Raw genomic sequence first — 17,275 nt, 5'->3', positions numbered from 1 at the left:
TTCACTGTCGGGGTGCTTCAGTGAGGGTTGGGTATATCTCAGTGTTTCACTGTCGGGGTGTTTCAGTGAGGGCTGGGTATATCTCAGTGTTTCACTGTCGGGGTGCTTCAGTGAGGGTTGGGTATATCTCAGTGTTTCACTGTCGGGGTGTGTCAGTGTGGGCTGGGTATATCTCAGTGTTTCACTGTCGGGGTGCTTCAGTGAGGGTTGGGTATATCTCAGTGTTTCACTGTCGGGGTGTTTCAGTGTGGGGTTGGGTATATCTCAGTGTTTCACTGTCGGGGTGTTTCAGTGTGGGGCTGGGTATATCTCAGTGTTTCACTGTCGGGGTGTTTCAGTGTGGGGCTGGGTATATCTCAGTGTTTCACTGTCGGGGTGTTTCAGTGTGGGGCTGGGTATATCTCAGTGTTTCACTGTCGGGGTGTTTCAGTGTGGGTTGGGTATATCTCACAGTGTTTCACTATCGGGGTGTTTCAGTGAGGGCTGGGTATATCTCAGTGTTTCACTGTCGGGGTGTTTCAGTGTGGGTTGGGTATATCTCACAGTGTTTCACTATCGGGGTGTTTCAGTGTGGGCTGGGTATATCTCAGTGTTTCACTATCGGGGTGCTTCAGTGAGGGTTGGGTATATCTCAGTGTTTCAGTGTCGGGGTGTTTCAGTGAGGGTTGGGTATATCTCAGTGTTTCAGTGTCGGGGTGTTTCAGTGAGGGTTGGGTATATCTCAGTGTTTCAGTGTCGGGGTGTGTCAGTGAGGGTTGGGTATATCTCAGTGTTTCACTGTCGGGGTGTTTCAGTGAGGGTTGGGTATATCTCAGTGTTTCAGTGTCGGGTGTTTCAGTGAGGGCTGGGTATATCTCAGTGTTTCACTATCGGGGTGTTTCAGTGAGGGTTGGGTATATCTCACAGTGTTTCACTGTCGGGGTGTTTCAGTGTGGGCTGGGTATATCTCACAGTGTTTCACTATCGGGGTGTTTCAGTGTGGGGTTGGGTATATCTCAGTGTTTCAGTGTCAGGGTGTTTCAGTGTGGGCTGGGTATATCTCACAGTGTTTCACTGTCGGGGTGTGTCAGTGAGGGTTGGGTATATCTCAGTGTTTCAGTGTCGGGGTGTTTCAGTGTGGGGCTGGGTATATCTCACAGTGTTTCACTGTCGGGGTGCTTCAGTGAGGGTTGGGTATATCTCAGTGTTTCACTATCGGGGTGTTTCAGTGTGGGCTGGGTATATCTCACAGTGTTTCACTGTCGGGGTGTTTCAGTGTGGGGCTGGGTATATCTCAGTGTTTCACTGTCGGGGTGTTTCAGTGTGGGGTTGGGTATATCTCAGTGTTTCACTGTCGGGGTGTTTCAGTGTGGGGCTGGGTATATCTCAGTGTTTCAGTGTCGGGGTGATTCAGTGTGGGTTGGGTATATCTCTCAGTGTTTCACTGTCGGGGTGTTTCAGTGTGGGTTGGGTATATCTCAGTGTTTCACTATCGGGGTGTTTCAGTGTGGGCTGGGTATATCTCACAGTGTTTCAGTGTCGGGGTGTTTCAGTGAGGGCTGGGTATATCTCAGTGTTTCACTGTCGGGGTGTTTCAGTGTGGGGCTGGGTATATCTCACAGTGTTTCACTATCGGGGTGTTTCAGTGTGGGGCTGGGTATATCTCACAGTGTTTCACTGTCGGGGTGTTTCAGTGAGGGTTGGGTATATCACAGTGTTTCACTATCGGGGTGTTTCAGTGAGGGTTGGGTATATCTCACAGTGTTTCAGTGTCGGGGTGTTTCAGTGAGGGTTGGGTATATCTCAGTGTTTCACTATCGGGGTGTTTCAGTGAGGGTTGGGTATATCTCACAGTGTTTCACTGTCGGGGTGTTTCAGTGTGGGCTGGGTATATCTCACAGTGTTTCAGTGAGGTTTGGGTATATCTCACAGTGTTTCTCTGTCGGGGTGTTTCAGTGTGGGGCTGGGTATATCTCACAGTGTTTCACTGTCGGGGTGTTTCAGTGAGGGTTGGGTATATCACAGTGTTTCACTATCGGGGTGTTTCAGTGAGGGTTGGGTATATCTCACAGTGTTTCAGTGTCGGGGTGTTTCAGTGAGGGTTGGGTATATCTCAGTGTTTCACTATCGGGGTGTTTCAGTGAGGGTTGGGTATATCTCACAGTGTTTCACTGTCGGGGTGTTTCAGTGTGGGCTGGGTATATCTCACAGTGTTTCAGTGAGGTTTGGGTATATCTCACAGTGTTTCACTGTCGGGGTGTTTCAGTGAGGGTTGGGTATATCTCAGTGTTTCAGTGTCGGGGTGTTTCAGTGTGGGCTGGGTATATCTCACAGTGTTTCACTGTCGGGGTGTGTCAGTGAGGGTTGCGTATATCTCAGTGTTTCAGTGTCGGGGTGTTTCAGTGTGGGGCTGGGTATATCTCACAGTGTTTCACTGTCGGGGTGTTTCAGTGTGGGCTGGGTATATCTCAGTGTTTCAGTGTCGGGGTGTTTCAGTGTGGGGCTGGGTATATCTCAGTGTTTCACTATCGGGGTGTTTCAGTGTGGGCTGGGTATATCTCAGTGTTTCACTGTCGGGGTGTTTCAGTGTGGGGCTGGGTATATCTCAGTGTTTCACTATCGGGGTGTTTCAGTGTGGGGTTGGGTATATCTCAGTGTTTCACTGTCGGGGTGTTTCAGTGTGGGGCTGGGTATATCTCAGTGTTTCACTGTCGGGGTGTTTCAGTGAGGGTTGGGTATATCTCAGTGTTTCACTGTCGGGGTGTTTCAGTGAGGGCTGGGTATATCTCACAGTGTTTCAGTGAGGTTTGGGTATATCTCACAGTGTTTCAGTGTCGGGGTGTTTCAGTGTGGGGCTGGGTATATCTCAGTGTTTCACTGTCGGGGTGTTTCAGTGAGGGTTGGGTATATCTCAGTGTTTCACTATCGGGGTGTTTCAGTGTGGGGCTGGGTATATCTCACAGTGTTTCACTGTCGGGGTGCTTCAGTGAGGGTTGGGTATATCTCAGTGTTTCACTGTCGGGGTGCTTCAGTGAGGGTTGGGTATATCTCAGTGTTTCACTGTCGGGGTGTGTCAGTGTGGGCTGGGTATATCTCAGTGTTTCACTGTCGGGGTGTTTCAGTGTGGGGCTGGGTATATCTCAGTGTTTCACTGTCGGGGTGTTTCAGTGTGGGGCTGGGTATATCTCAGTGTTTCACTGTCGGGGTGTTTCAGTGTGGGTTGGGTATATCTCACAGTGTTTCACTGTCGGGGTGTTTCAGTGAGGGCTGGGTATATCTCAGTGTTTCACTGTCGGGGTGTTTCAGTGTGGGTTGGGTATATCTCACAGTGTTTCACTATCGGGGTGTTTCAGTGTGGGCTGGATATATCTCAGTGTTTCACTATCGGGGTGCTTCAGTGAGGGTTGGGTATATCTCACAGTGTTTCACTGTCGGGGTGTTTCAGTGAGGGTTGGGTATATCTCAGTGTTTCAGTGTCGGGGTGTGTCAGTGAGGGTTGGGTATATCTCAGTGTTTCACTGTCGGGGTGTTTCAGTGAGGGTTGGGTATATCTCAGTGTTTCAGTGTCGGGTGTTTCAGTGAGGGCTGGGTATATCTCAGTGTTTCACTATCGGGGTGTTTCAGTGAGGGTTGGGTATATCTCACAGTGTTTCACTGTCGGGGTGTTTCAGTGTGGGCTGGGTATATCTCACAGTGTTTCAGTGAGGTTTGGGTATATCTCACAGTGTTTCTCTGTCGGGGTGTTTCAGTGTGGGCTGGGTATATCTCACAGTGTTTCACTATCGGGGTGTTTCAGTGTGGGGTTGGGTATATCTCAGTGTTTCAGTGTCAGGGTGTTTCAGTGTGGGCTGGGTATATCTCACAGTGTTTCACTGTCGGGGTGTGTCAGTGAGGGTTGGGTATATCTCAGTGTTTCAGTGTCGGGGTGTTTCAGTGTGGGGCTGGGTATATCTCACAGTGTTTCACTGTCGGGGTGCTTCAGTGAGGGTTGGGTATATCTCAGTGTTTCACTATCGGGGTGTTTCAGTGTGGGCTGGGTATATCTCACAGTGTTTCACTGTCGGGGTGTTTCAGTGTGGGGCTGGGTATATCTCAGTGTTTCACTGTCGGGGTGTTTCAGTGTGGGGTTGGGTATATCTCAGTGTTTCACTGTCGGGGTGTTTCAGTGTGGGCTGGGTATATCTCAGTGTTTCAGTGTCGGGGTGTTTCAGTGTGGGGCTGGGTATATCTCAGTGTTTCACTGTCGGGGTGTTTCAGTGTGGGGTTGGGTATATCTCAGTGTTTCACTGTTGGGGTGTTTCAGTGTGGGGCTGGGTATATCTCAGTGTTTCAGTGTCGGGGTGATTCAGTGTGGGCTGGGTATATCTCACAGTGTTTCACTGTCGGGGTGTTTCAGTGTGGGTTGGGTATATCTCAGTGTTTCACTATCGGGGTGTTTCAGTGAGGGTTGGGTATATCTCAGTGTTTCACTGTCGGGGTGTTTCAGTGAGGGGTGGGTATATCTCAGTGTTTCACTGTCGGGGTGTTTCAGTGAGGGCTGGGTATATCTCACAGTGTTTCACTGTCGGGGTGCTTCAGTGAGGGTTGGGTATATCTCAGTGTTTCAGTGTCGGGGTGTTTCAGTGTGGGGCTGGGTATATCTCAGTGTTTCACTATCAGAGTGTTTCAGTGAGGGTTGGGTATATCTCACAGTGTTTCAGTGAGGGTTGGGTATATCTCAGTGTTTCACTATCGGGGTGTTTCAGTGTGGGTTGGGTATATCTCACAGTGTTTCACTGTCGGGGTGTTTCAGTGAAGGCTGGGTATATCTCTCAGTGTTTCACTATCGGGGTGTTTCAGTGTGGGGCTGGGTATATCTCAGTGTGTCACTGTCGGGCTGTTTCAGTGAGGGCTGGGTATATCTCACAGTGTTTCACTGTCGGGGTGTTTCAGTGTGGGTTGGGTATATCTCACAGTGTTTCACTGTCAGGGTGTTTCAGTGAGGGCTGGGTATATCTCAGTGTTTCACTGTCGGGGTGTTTCAGTGTGGGGCTGGGTATATCTCAGTGTTTCACTGTCGGGGTGTTTCAGTGTGGGCTGGGTATATCTCAGTGTTTCACTATCGGGGTGTTTCAGCGAGGGCTGGGTATATCTCAGTGTTTCACTGTCGGGCTGTTTCAGTGAGGGCTGGGTATATCTCACAGTGTTTCTCTGTCGGGGTGTTTCAGTGAGGGTTGGGTATATCTCAGTGTTTCACTGTCGGGCTGTTTCAGTGAGGGCTGGGTATATGTCACAGTGTTTCACTGTCGGGCTGTTTCAGTGAGGGCTGGGTATATCTCACAGTGTTTCACTGTCGGGGTGTTTCAGTGAGGGTTGGGTATATCTCAGTGTTTCACTATCGGGGTGTGTCAGTGAGGGCTGGGTATATCTCACAGTGTTTCACTGTCAGGGTGTTTCAGTGAGGGTTGGGTATATCTCAGTGTTTCACTGTCGGGGTGTTTCAGTGTGGGGCTGGGTATATCTCACAGTGTTTCACTGTCGGGGTGTTTCAGTGAGGGTTGGGCATATCTCAGTGTTTCACTGTCGGGGTGTTTCAGTGTGGGGCTGGGTATATCTCAGTGTTTCAGTGTCGGGGTGTTTCAGTGTGGGGCTGGGTATATCTCAGTGTTTCACTGTCGGGGTGTTTCAGTGTGGGCTGGGTATATCTCACAGTGTTTCAGTGTCGGGGTGTTTCAGTGTGGGCTGGGTATATCTCAGTGTTTCTCTGTCGGGGTGTTTCAGTGTGGGCTGGGTATATCTCAGTGTTTCTCTGTCGGGGTGTTTCAGTGAGGGTTGGGCATATCTCAGTGTTTCACTGTCGGGGTGTTTCAGTGAGGGTTGGGTATATCTCAGTGTTTCACTATCGGGGTGTTTCAGTGAGGGCTGGGTATATCTCAGTGTTTCTCTGTCGGGGTGTTTCAGTGAGGGTTGGGCATATCTCAGTGTTTCACTGTCGGGGTGTTTCAGTGAGGGTTGGGTATATCTCAGTGTTTCTCTGTCGGGGTGTTTCAGTGAGGGTTGGGCATATCTCAGTGTTTCACTGTCGGGGTGTTTCACTATCGGGGTGTTTCAGTGTGGGGCTGGGCATATCTCAGTGTTTCAGTGTCGGGGTGTTTCAGTGAGGGTTGGGTATATCTCAGTGTTTCACTATCGGGGTGTTTCAGTGAGGGTTGGGTATATCTCAGTGTTTCACTGTCGGGGTGTTTCAGTGAGGGCTGGGTATATCTCAGTGTTTCAGTGTCGGGGTGTTTCAGTGTGGGGCTGGGTATATCTCACAGTGTTTCACTGTCGGGGTGTTTCAGTGTGGGCTGGGTATATCTCAGTGTTTCACTGTCGGGGTGTTTCAGTGAGGGCTGGGTATATCTCAGTGTTTCAGTGTCGGGGTGTTTCAGTGTGGGGCTGGGTATATCTCACAGTGTTTCACTGTCGGGGTGTTTCAGTGTGGGCTGGGTATATCTCAGTGTTTCTCTGTCGGGGTGTTTCAGTGAGGGTTGGGCATATCTCAGTGTTTCACTGTCGGGGTGTTTCAGTGTGGGGCTGGGTATATCTCAGTGTTTCACTATCGGGGTGTTTCAGTGTGGGGCTGGGTATATCTCAGTGTTTCACTGTCGGGGTGTTTCAGTGAGGGCTGGGTATATCTCAGTGTTTCACTGTCGGGGTGTTTCAGTGTGTGCTGGGTATGTCTCAGTGTTTCACTATCGGGGTGTTTCAGTGTGGGCTGGGTATATCTCAGTGTTTCACTATCGGGGTGTTTCAGTGAGGGTTGGGTATATCTCAGTGTTTCACTGTCGGGGTGTTTCAGTGTGGGTTGGGTATATCTCAGTGTTTCAGTGTCGGGGTGTTTCAGTGTGGGGCTGGGTATATCTCAGTGTTTCACTGTCGGGGTGTTTCAGTGAGGGTTGGGTATATCTCAGTGTTTCACTGTCGGGGTGTTTCAGTGTGGGCTGGGTATATCTCAGTGTTTCACTGTCGGGGTGTTTCAGTGAGGGTTGGGTATATCTCAGTGTTTCACTATCGGGGTGTTTCAGTGTGGGCTGGGTATATCTCAGTGTTTCACTATCGGGGTGTTTCAGTGAGGGTTGGGTATATCTCAGTGTTTCACTGTCGGGGTGTTTCAGTGTGGGTTGGGCATATCTCAGTGTTTCACTATCGGGGTGTTTCAGTGTGGGCTGGGTATATCTCACAGTGTTTCACTATCGGGGTGTTTCAGTGTGGGGCTGGGTATATCTCAGTGTTTCACTGTCGGGGTGTTTCAGTGTGGGTTGGGTATATCTCAGTGTTTCACTGTCGGGGTGTTTCAGTGTGGGTTGGGTATATCTCAGTGTTTCACTGTCGGGGTGTTTCAGTGTGGGGCTGGGTATATCTCAGTGTTTCACTATCGGGGTGTTTCAGTGTGGGGCTGGGTATATCTCAGTGTTTCACTGTCGGGGTGTTTCAGTGAGGGCTGGGTATATCTCAGTGTTTCACTATCGGGGTGTTTCAGTGAGGGCTGGGTATATCTCTCAGTGTTTCACTATCGGGGTGTTTCAGTGTGGGGCTGGGTATATCTCACAGTGTTTCACTGTCAGGGTGTTTCAGTGTGGGCTGGGTATATCTCAGTGTTTCACTGTCGGGGTGTTTCAGTGTGGGCTGGGTATATCTCAGTGTTTCAGTGTCGGGTGTTTCAGTGTGGGCTGGGTATATCTCAGTGTTTCACTGTCGGGGTGTGTCAGTGAGGGTTGGGTATATCTCAGTGTTTCACTGTCGGGGTGTTTCAGTGTGGGCTGGGTATATCTCAGTGTTTCACTGTCGGGGTGTTTCAGTGTGGGCTGGGTATATCTCAGTGTTTCAGTGTCGGGGTGTTTCAGTGTGGGCTGGGTATATCTCAGTGTTTCACTGTCGGGGTGTTTCAGTGTGGGCTGGGTATATCTCAGTGTTTCTCTGTCGGGGTGTTTCAGTGAGGGCTGGGTATATCTCAGTGTTTCACTGTCGGGGTGTTTCAGTGTGGGCTGGGTATATCTCAGTGTTTCACTGTCGGGGTGTTTCAGTGTGGGCTGGGTATATCTCAGTGTTTCACTATCGGGGTGTTTCAGTGTGGGGCTGGGTATCTCACAGTGTTTCACTGTCGGGGTGTTTCAGTGAGGGTTGGGTATATCTCAGTGTTTCACTGTCGGGGTGTTTCAGTGTGGGTTGGGCATATCTCAGTGTTTCACTATCGGGGTGTTTCAGTGTGGGCTGGGTATATCTCACAGTGTTTCACTATCGGGGTGTTTCAGTGTGGGGCTGGGTATATCTCAGTGTTTCACTGTCGGGGTGTTTCAGTGTGGGTTGGGTATATCTCAGTGTTTCACTGTCGGGGTGTTTCAGTGAGGGTTGGGTATATCTCAGTGTTTCACTGTCGGGGTGTTTCAGTGTGGGTTGGGTATATCTCAGTGTTTCACTGTCGGGGTGTTTCAGTGTGGGGCTGGGTATATCTCAGTGTTTCACTATCGGGGTGTTTCAGTGTGGGGCTGGGTATATCTCAGTGTTTCACTGTCGGGGTGTTTCAGTGTGGGTTGGGCATATCTCAGTGTTTCACTATCGGGGTGTTTCAGTGAGGGCTGGGTATATCTCTCAGTGTTTCACTATCGGGGTGTTTCAGTGTGGGGCTGGGTATATCTCACAGTGTTTCACTGTCAGGGTGTTTCAGTGTGGGCTGGGTATATCTCAGTGTTTCACTGTCGGGGTGTTTCAGTGTGGGCTGGGTATATCTCAGTGTTTCAGTGTCGGGTGTTTCAGTGTGGGCTGGGTATATCTCAGTGTTTCACTGTCGGGGTGTTTCAGTGTGGGCTGGGTATATCTCAGTGTTTCACTGTCGGGGTGTTTCAGTGTGGGCTGGGTATATCTCAGTGTTTCACTGTCGGGGTGTTTCAGTGTGGGCTGGGTATATCTCAGTGTTTCTCTGTCGGGGTGTTTCAGTGAGGGCTGGGTATATCTCAGTGTTTCACTGTCGGGGTGTTTCAGTGTGGGCTGGGTATATCTCAGTGTTTCACTGTCGGGGTGTTTCAGTGTGGGCTGGGTATATCTCAGTGTTTCACTATCGGGGTGTTTCAGTGTGGGGCTGGGTATCTCACAGTGTTTCACTGTCGGGGTGTTTCAGTGTGGGCTGGGTATATCTCAGTGTTTCACTGTCGGGGTGTTTCAGTGTGGGCTGGGTATATCTCAGTGTTTCACTATCGGGGTGTTTCAGTGTGGGCTGGGTATATCTCAGTGTTTCACTATCGGGGTGTTTCAGTGTGGGTTGGGTATATCTCAGTGTTTCACTGTCGGGGTGTTTCAGTGTGGGCTGGGTATATCTCAGTGTTTCACTGTCGGGGTGTTTCAGTGTGGGGCTGGGTATATCTCACAGTGTTTCACTGTCGGGGTGTTTCAGTGAGGGTTGGGCATATCTCAGTGTTTCACCGTCGAGGTATTTTCCTGTTTTCAAGTCATATTCAATCCAATATTTTCCTACTGAACCATTATACAAACTTCTAAAAACACAATGTTAAGCTGACATTCTGAAAGATAATCATTCACTGAATGGTGACAATAGGTATACTGTTCTCAAAACACATTCCACATTATCTAAATACCAGAATACATTTTTAAACATTTCCTAAGCTTCATTTGGGAGACAGCATTTAATTAGGTTATTGAATAATGAAATTTTGAATGAATTTAATTTTCAATTCAGAAGGGGAGAATTACATCAGCTGCAAATGCTTTCAAGTCCCCATCGCATTTTGCCAGAGTGCTTTTGAATGTTTTGATGTTATCATTGTACTAAGTAAATCAAATTGATTATAGAAGACTCTGTCCGGACTCCAAAATCTAGGAACAATGCAGCTATGTACAACGTAAATAGGACAGTCCCACTAACTTGGCTTTGCAAGATTTTACAGATCTATGCAACATTAGCAATGAACATCATTCATTACCAGAGAGAACCGAATAAGCATTTGGCGAGCAAACACACACACATGGCAACCGGGGGAGAGGAGACACGTGGCGACTGGGGGAGGGGAGGGGGGCACAGAGTAATGATGCAACTTCAGTAGACATTGCTGGGTGACGAGCAAGGGCAAGGATACAAGGTGACATTTCTCTCCCTACTACCGGAATAGTGAGGCCAGCTGTGATTTCCCAACAGGCATGTGCTCAGTTGGGACAAACTGAATCCGAGAACGTTTCTGGCAAAGCTCAGCTGCAATGTGTTTGCAAGCTAAATCATTGTGAAAATACACCAGGCAGATTTTAAACAGAAAGCATACTCTTAGAACCATAGAAATGTTACAGCACAGAGGAGGCCATTCGACCGGTGTCCTTTCTGGTCCCACCTTTGTGCACTTGGCCCATACCCCTGCAGCTTACAGCATTTCAGGAGCAGATCCAGGTACTTTTTAAAAGAGTTTAGGGTCTCTGCCTCCAACACCAACTCGGACAGCGAATCCCCAACATCCACCACCCTTTGCGTTCTCAGCCTGCTTTGTTTGTAACCCCAGCCTATCCAATCCCACCTCGTAGCTACACATTTCTAGCCTGGTAACATTCTTGTAAATCTCCTCTGCACTCTCTCCAGAGCAATTATATCCTTCCTGTAATATGGTGACCAGAACTGCACACACTATTCCAGTTGTAGCTTCACCAGTGTTTTATACAATTCCAACATTATATCCTTACTTTTATATTCTATACCTCCGTTATTGAAGGAGAGCATTCCATATGCGTTCTTTGCAACCCTGTCTACTTGAACTGCTGCCATAGGGACCAATGTACTTGCACGCCAAGATCTCTCACTTCATCTACCCTTCTTAGTATATTCCCATTCATTGTGTATTCCCTATAACTGTTTGACCTCCCCAAATGCTTTACCTCACACTTCTCTGTGTGTGAGGCAATGCATTTAGGGAGGCCAAGCTTTACCGATCACTCCACCAACCCATCAATATCATTTTGCAGATTATAGCTATCCTCTACACTATCCACTACTCGGCCAACCTTTGTGTCTTCTGCAAATTTTCCAATCATGCCCCCATAGTCACATCCAAATCGTTAATATATAACACAAACAGCAAGGGTCCCAATACCGAACACTGTGGAACACCACTTGAAACAACTTTCCATTGGCAAGGGTAAGCCAACTAAGTTACTAAGTCAACTTTTCATCAAGTTTGCCACGTTACCCTGTATCTCAATGGCTTTTACGTTTTTAACCAATCTGTCATGTGGGACCTTGTCAAACACCTGCAAAAACCCACAACACAACATCCACTACACTCGTGTGACTGCCCCTTTTTTATTTCTAAGCTCAAACCATAAAGCCTCGTTGACCTGTTCAGTCTGTCATCCCTTCTCACAATTGAAATCGATTCTTTAACCATTAGTACTACTCCCCCTCCTTACTTATCTCCCACTCTACCGTGTCTGAAGACTCTGTAACCCTGGATATTGAGCTGCCTGTTTTGCCCCTCTTTTAGCCGGGTTGCTGTTATAGCAATGACATCATACTGCCATGTGCCTTCTATTCTTTGCCACGTGTCTACCCATGCCCTGAACCCATCTACCTTGCTTGCAATACTCCTTGCATTGAAACAATTTAACCCCGTCAATTTCCCTTGCTGGACACTTCTTAAACATTCCTTCTCCTGTAATTCTATCACTTAATCTTCAACATCACTAGCTAATGTTCTATCTGAATTTTCTTGACCTGAATCTGATCCTACTCCTGGGATCCCATCCCTGCCACACTAGTTTAAATGCTCCCCTGGTTGAAGCAGCGAATAGTCACACCACACAGACATAGTATGTCCCAGGTTTGAAGCTGCTGAATTGTCTGATCTCAGGCAGGCCACCAATGGAGATGCTACCTCTTGAGAATCAAAGAGTTGAACAAGAGTGTAAGGGAGGGATTCAAAATCAGTGGCAGTTCACACTTCATTAGCTAACCAGCCACCTATACTGTCGATCAAACTCTTATTGCGTGGGCACACCCATGAAGCATGAAACCCTGAACAAGACCTCTCAGAGTTAACTCCTACCGTAAGTCAGAAAGTGGGGTACGAGATGCGATTTTATCATAGAAATCATAGAAACACTACAGTGCAGAAGGAGGCCATTCGGCCAATCGAGTCTGCACCGACCACAATCCCACCCAGGCCCTACCCCCACATATTTACCCGCTAATCCCTCTAACCTATGCATTTTAGGATTCTAAGGGGCAATTTTTAATCTGGCCAATCAACCTAACCTGCACATCTTTGGACTGTGGGAGGAAACCGGAGCACCCGGAGGAAACCCACGCAGACACGAGGAGAATGTGCAAACTCCACACAGACAGTGACCCAAGCCGGGAATCGAACCCGGGACCCTGGAGCTGTGAAGCAGCAGTGCTAACCACTGCGCTATACAATGATATCACGCAGAAGGCTGCGTGGAAGAGGTTGTGAAAACAGCAAATGGCTGGCCTCTCTGTCAATTGCCCTAAAACAGAGGCTGCAGTCCTCATTAGAAACCCTTTCAATGTTTAATTTACAAGGTCAACATAATAAGCTTACCGCTCAACAGCCAGTTCACAGTTTGACGTTTGCTGCACGGTGATGATCAGTTTCTTCTCTATTCCCTGTCGCAATTTGAAATACAGTTTCTCTCTATCCTTGGGTACAGCACTGTGAAGACAATATAAGCTGTGATTGTTCGCATCCTCGACTCATCACTCTCTCCATGCCTCCATTATCTCAGCAACCGCTTCTTTTAAGATCCTAGGATGGAATCCATCAAGACCCAGGCACTTGTCAGCCTTCAGTTCTCATAGTTTTCTCAGTATTCATTCCCTGATAGTTGTAATTGTTTTAAGTTCCCCCATCCCTTGCAATTCTTCATTTACATTTATTTCTGGGATATTATTTGTGTGCTCTAAGTGAAGACAGGCACAGAGTTTCCATTCAAAGCTATTTCTTTAGTTCCCCATTTCACTCTCTGGGAGACCAACACTCACTTTAGTCACCCTTTTCCTTTTTGAATACCTGTAGAAACTCTTATCTGGTTTTACATTTCTAGCGAGCTTTCTCTCATACTCTCAATTTCCCATTCTTTGCTGGCTTTTATGTTGTGTGCAATCTTCTGATCTGCCAATAATTTTCACTTATGCCATGTAAATCTGTACTGTAAATAAAGTAAATTGTTTTGGGAGACTGTGAAATGGTCATGAGAAATGCTAAATTCAAGTTCTTTTTCACTTTAAGGCTGACTAATTACGGTTTGGCACCAATCCCCAAAGCTGCAGCATCCCAGTGCCCAGTTTGAAATCACACTTCAGTCGTGTCACCTGAAATTGCCTTTTCCATCATCCTCCTTCACTTCGAGGGAGACAGTGAAGTTGTAGCTGTCGCTCTCAGGACTTGCATCGCCCATGTCTTTTACCTCTGCTGCTTGTTTGGAAGATCGGCGAAAAGCAGTGGAAAAACTGTACAGGATTCGGCTGACCTGGAGAGAAGCAAAAACGTACAGCTTTAGATCCGTACAGCAGCAATGCTCTCTCCCACGTGACCACTTCTAAAGTTCCAGTTAGATCCCCCTCTGGAATCCAGGGTTCACATCTGGGTGTCACAACTCAGGAATTGGTCTTTGAGGGAGCACAGCCTAGATTCACTAGAAAGATACTGGGGGCCAAAAGAGTAAAATTATGGGACATCACTGAATGGCTGCAGGGCCTCCTGAAGGGGGAAGGTGATAAGGCAGAGGTCATGGTACACGTTGGTACCAAGAACATAGGCAAAAAGAGGAACGAGGTCTTGCATCAAGAGTTCAGGAAGCTAGGCTTTTTAGCAGGTCCTCTCGGGTTGTAATCTCTGGATTACGCCCAGTGCCACGTGCTGGCGACCACAGAATAGGAGAATAGTACAGATGAATGCATGGCTTAAGAGTTGGTGCAGAAAGGAGGGTTTTAGATTCTTGGATCACTGGGCCATTTCTGGGGAAGGTGGGACCTATACAAGTGGAATGGCCTATATCTGAACCAGAGCGGGACTAATATCCTTGCCAGGTATTTTGCTAGTGCTGTTGGGAGGAGTTTAAACTAATTTGGCAGGGGGAGGAGACACTGAATAAGGGCACAGAACCATACAGTAAAACAATCAAGTCAAAGCGAGTGTAGCTGTATTAAGTTTCAAAGGATTAAGGCCAGACTGAACAGCCTCTACTTTAATGCCAGGAGCATGGCAGGTAAAATGAACAAGTTGAGAGTGACGATTGACACATGGAATTGTGATATAACAACCATCACAGAGATGTGGTTGAGGGAGGGGCAGGATTGGCAACTCAACATTCTGGGATATAGAATCTTCAGGCAAGACAGGGAAGGGGGTAAAAGTGGTGGAGGCATTGATCATTAGTTGAGGAGTCAGTTACTGCAGTAAGGAGAGATGATATTTTGGAGCGGGCATCAAATGAAGCTTTGTGGTTAGAATTTAGGAATAAAAAAGGGGCAGTCATATTTCTAGGGTCCTTATTATAGACCCCCAGATAGTCAGCGGGAAATTGAGGAGCAAACGTGCACAATTCGCAAAGGTGTGTAAAAACAATAATAGGGTAATTAAAGTAGGCGATTTCAACTTTCCGACTATTAACTGGGATAGATATATTGTTAGGGATTTGGATGGAGTGGATTTCTTGAAACATGTACAAGAGGACTTTTTAAAGCAATATGTAGAGGGTCCAACAAGGGAAGGAGTTGTGCTGGATCTAATTCTGGAGAATGAAGCCAGGCAGGTGACTGAGGTGCTGATGGGGGAGGATTTTTGTGACAGTGATTACAATATGGTACAATTTAAGCTTCTTGTGGACAAAGAAATAGACAAGTTGCAAAAAAGAAGTTTTGAATTTGGGGAGAACGGAGTTTCGTGACATAATGCAGGATCTGGTCAAGGTAGACTGGGAGCAGCTACTGGTGGAGAAATGTACAGAAGAGCAGTGGGGGGGCATTCAAAAAGGAAATGGAGAGGGTATAAGCCAGCATGTTCCCTCAAGGGTGATAGGAAGGAGTAACAAGCCCAGAGAACCGTGGATGACCAGAGATATTCAGGATACAATGAGAAGAAAAAGAAAGACTTCTAGCAGGTATAAGGGGAGCAAATCAACAGGGGCATTATTAAAGTACAGAAAGTTTAGGAATGAGCTTAAGAAAGCAATTAGGAAAGCAAAGAGGAGATATGAAAAAGATCTGGCTAGTAAAAGTAGGGAAAATCCCAAGATATTCTATAAGTATATAAATGGGAAGAGGGTAACCAGGGAAAGAATAGGGCTCAGTAGGAACCAAGGGGGCAATCTATGATTGGAGCCATAGACATTGGTCAAGTATTGAATGAATACTTCACATCTGTCTTCACCCAAGTGAATGAGGATGAAGGTATGGAATTCAGGAAGGGAGACTCTGAGGTGCTTGAGCAAATTGACACAGGGAAGGATCAGGTATTGGTGTTGTTGGCAGGCTTAAAAGTGGACAATCTCCAGGTCTGAATGAATTGTGTCCCAGGCTGCTATGGAAGGCAAGAGAGGAGATTGCAGGAGCTCTGATCCAAAATTTTTAATTCCTCTCTGGCCACGGGTGAAATTTCCTGAGGACTGGAGAACAGCTAATGTGGCTCCGCTATTTAAGAACGGTTGTAGAGAGAAGCCAGGGAACTACAGACAGTGAGTCTCATATCAGTGGTAGGAAAACTATTTGAAAAAATTCTGAAGGAGAGTATCTATCTCCACTTGGAGAGGCAAGGTTTGATAAGGGATAGTCAGCATGACTTCGTCAGAGGAAAGTCATGCCTAACAAATTGGATTGAATTTTTGAGATGGTGACCAAGTGTGTAGATCAGGGTAGTGCAATTGATGTAGTTTATATGGATTTCAGCAAAGCCTTTGTCAAGATCCCACGTGGCAGACTTATAAAGAAGGCAAATACACGTGAGATACAGGATAGATTTAAAGTGGATTTAAAATTGGCTCAGTTGTAGGAGACAGAGGGTGATGACAGAAGGTTGTTTTAGTGACTGGAAAGCCAGTGTCCAGTGGCAAACCACAGAGATTTGTACTGGGTCCCCCATTATTCGTCATTTATATAAATGATATAGATGACTTCGTGGGGGATGGGATTAGTACGTTTGCAAATGACACAAAGATTGGATGGGTGGTAAACAGTGAAGTAGAATGGCTTGGGCTACAAGAAGATATAGACGGATGGTCAAATGGGCAGATAAGTGGCAGATGGAATTTAACCCTGATAAGTGTGAGGTAATACACTTTGGAAGAAGTAATTTGACAAGGAAGTATTCAATGAACAACATGACACTAGGAAGTTCTGTGGAACAAAGGGACTTTGACATGTTTGTCCATAGATCTCTAAGACAGAAGGGCATGTTAGTAGGGTGGTGAAAAATCATCTGGGACACTTGCCTTTATCAATCGAGGCATAGATTACAAAAGCAGGGACGTCATGTTGGAGTCATAAAGAACTTTGGTGGGGCCACAGCTAGCGTACTGTGTGCAGTTCTGGTCGCCACATTATAGGAAGGATGTGATTACACTGGAGGGGGTGCAGAGTAGATTCACCAGGATGCTGAATGGGATGGAACATTTAAGTTATAAAGAGACGTTTGCATAGGTTTGGGTTGTTTTTGTCGGAGCAGAGAAGTCTGAGTGATCTGATCAAGGTATACAAAATTATGAGGGACATGGACAGAGTGGATAAGGATCACCTGTTCCTCTTAGTTGAAGCTCTTAGTAGAAGGGTTCAAGGTGAGGGGCAGGAGGTTTAGTGGGGCTGTGAGGAAAAACCTTTCTAGCTACCCAGAGGGTGGTGATGGTCTGGAATGCACTGTCTGGGAGGGTGGTAGAGGTGAGTTGCCTCACATCCTTTAAAAAGTACCTGGATGAGGACTTGGCACATCATAACATTCAAGGCTATGGGCCAAGTGCGAGGTAATGAGGTTAGGTGGGAGGTCAGGTGTTAGGATCATAGAATCCCTACAGTGCAGAAGGAAGCCATGCGGCCCATCGAGCCTGAACCGACAACAATCCCACCCAGGCCCTACCCCTGTAACCCCACGTATTTACCTTGCTAATTCCCCTGACACTAAGGAACTTACCATTGCCAATCCACTTAACCGTCCCTTACCCCCAAATCCCGCCCTGACCCCAAACTCAAGATTCCGAAGCAAAGCAAAAAAAGAAATCCCACTGCTCAGTAAAGCAACCAGCTCCACACCTCGAATACAACCACCGTCCAATCTCT

General features: G+C 47.2%; 1 protein-coding gene across 1 annotated transcript in view; it reads right to left on the bottom strand.

The window, feature by feature from the left end:
• LOC144497728 (rab GTPase-activating protein 1-like) overlaps nucleotides 1-17,275 on the bottom strand; it is a 421,278-nt gene that overhangs the window by 310,534 nt on the left and 93,469 nt on the right. The window contains exons 6-7 of the mRNA XM_078219169.1: nucleotides 13,322-13,479; nucleotides 12,552-12,662 (exon numbers count right to left, since the gene is read on the bottom strand). Of these exons, the coding sequence (XP_078075295.1) occupies nucleotides 12,552-12,662; nucleotides 13,322-13,479 (269 nt within the window). The remainder of the gene's footprint in view (nucleotides 1-12,551; nucleotides 12,663-13,321; nucleotides 13,480-17,275) is intronic.

This window comes from Mustelus asterias, chromosome 8 (assembly GCF_964213995.1).
Source record: "Mustelus asterias chromosome 8, sMusAst1.hap1.1, whole genome shotgun sequence".
Classification (NCBI taxonomy): Eukaryota; Metazoa; Chordata; class Chondrichthyes; order Carcharhiniformes; family Triakidae; genus Mustelus; species Mustelus asterias.
The sequence above is the reverse complement of the archived record's forward strand: the minus strand, read 5'-3'. Positions and strand labels throughout refer to the sequence as shown.